General features: G+C 54.9%; 1 protein-coding gene across 1 annotated transcript; it reads left to right on the top strand.

Annotated features, from left to right (window-relative positions):
• Positions 1–56: 56 nt before the first annotated feature.
• ACA1_107980 (uncharacterized protein) lies at positions 57–651 on the top strand (the record flags this gene model as incomplete). The annotated part of the gene is made up of 4 exons (XM_004332746.1): positions 57–111; positions 172–210; positions 357–459; positions 558–651. Coding segments are annotated over 4 exons (291 nt in total), but the record flags the coding sequence as incomplete, so codon positions are not given.
• Between the last annotated feature and the right edge of the window lie 108 nt (positions 652–759).

Here is a 759-nt window from a genome sequence, read left to right as displayed (position 1 = left end):
GGAAGAGGTGACTGCCGCGGAAGGAGGAGAAGGAAGGAATTGTGACAATTTCAACCATGTTCAAGCGGAAGAGTTCGGAGGATGCCGCAGAAGGGCAGCTCCACGTTCAAGGTACCCCCAGCTCTTAGTTGGGAATATAGGTGTGTCATTCACTCACCCCCCCCCCTTCAGTTGTCGAAGCGCGGAACCTGGCCGCCAAGGACAGGAATGGTTCGCCCCCCCCCTCTCCTTGTCCAGTGTCCAAGGACGCTGCCTATTTTTCTCATTATTATTATATTATTCACGTTTCTGTGAATCCCGGTTTTTATTTTTATTTTTATATTTACAATGAATTTTGTTCACCGCGGGTGCTCTAGGCTTTTCGGATCCGTACTGCGTGTTGCTGTTTGGCAAGCAGAAGCAGCAGACACGCCACATCCGCAAGACACTCAACCCGGCTTGGGGCGAACCCTTTCAGTTGTACGTCTGGGTCCCAGCTTGCTGCCCGATTGCTTTTACTTTTGCTTGTGTGTGGCTCACTGCCCACCGGCCACCGGCCCACACGCGCGGCCACACAGCGCCACGACCGCCGACCCGGGCCACCTCCAGGTTGTGGTGTGGGACAAGGACCGCCTCTGGCGTGACGTATGGCCACTGCCCACAGCTATCCTAGTTCGTGCAGGCATTCCCTAATTCTGACAGCCTCTTGACAGGTTGTGCACGCACATAGGACTTCTTGGGCACTGTCACCATCCAGCCCCGAATCCCTCAAGGGCAAAC

Source organism: Acanthamoeba castellanii, assembly GCF_000313135.1.
Source record: "Acanthamoeba castellanii str. Neff unplaced genomic scaffold scf7180000084661, whole genome shotgun sequence".
NCBI lineage: Eukaryota > Discosea > Longamoebia > Acanthamoebidae > Acanthamoeba > Acanthamoeba castellanii.
This window is presented reverse-complemented; position numbering and strand designations above follow the sequence as displayed.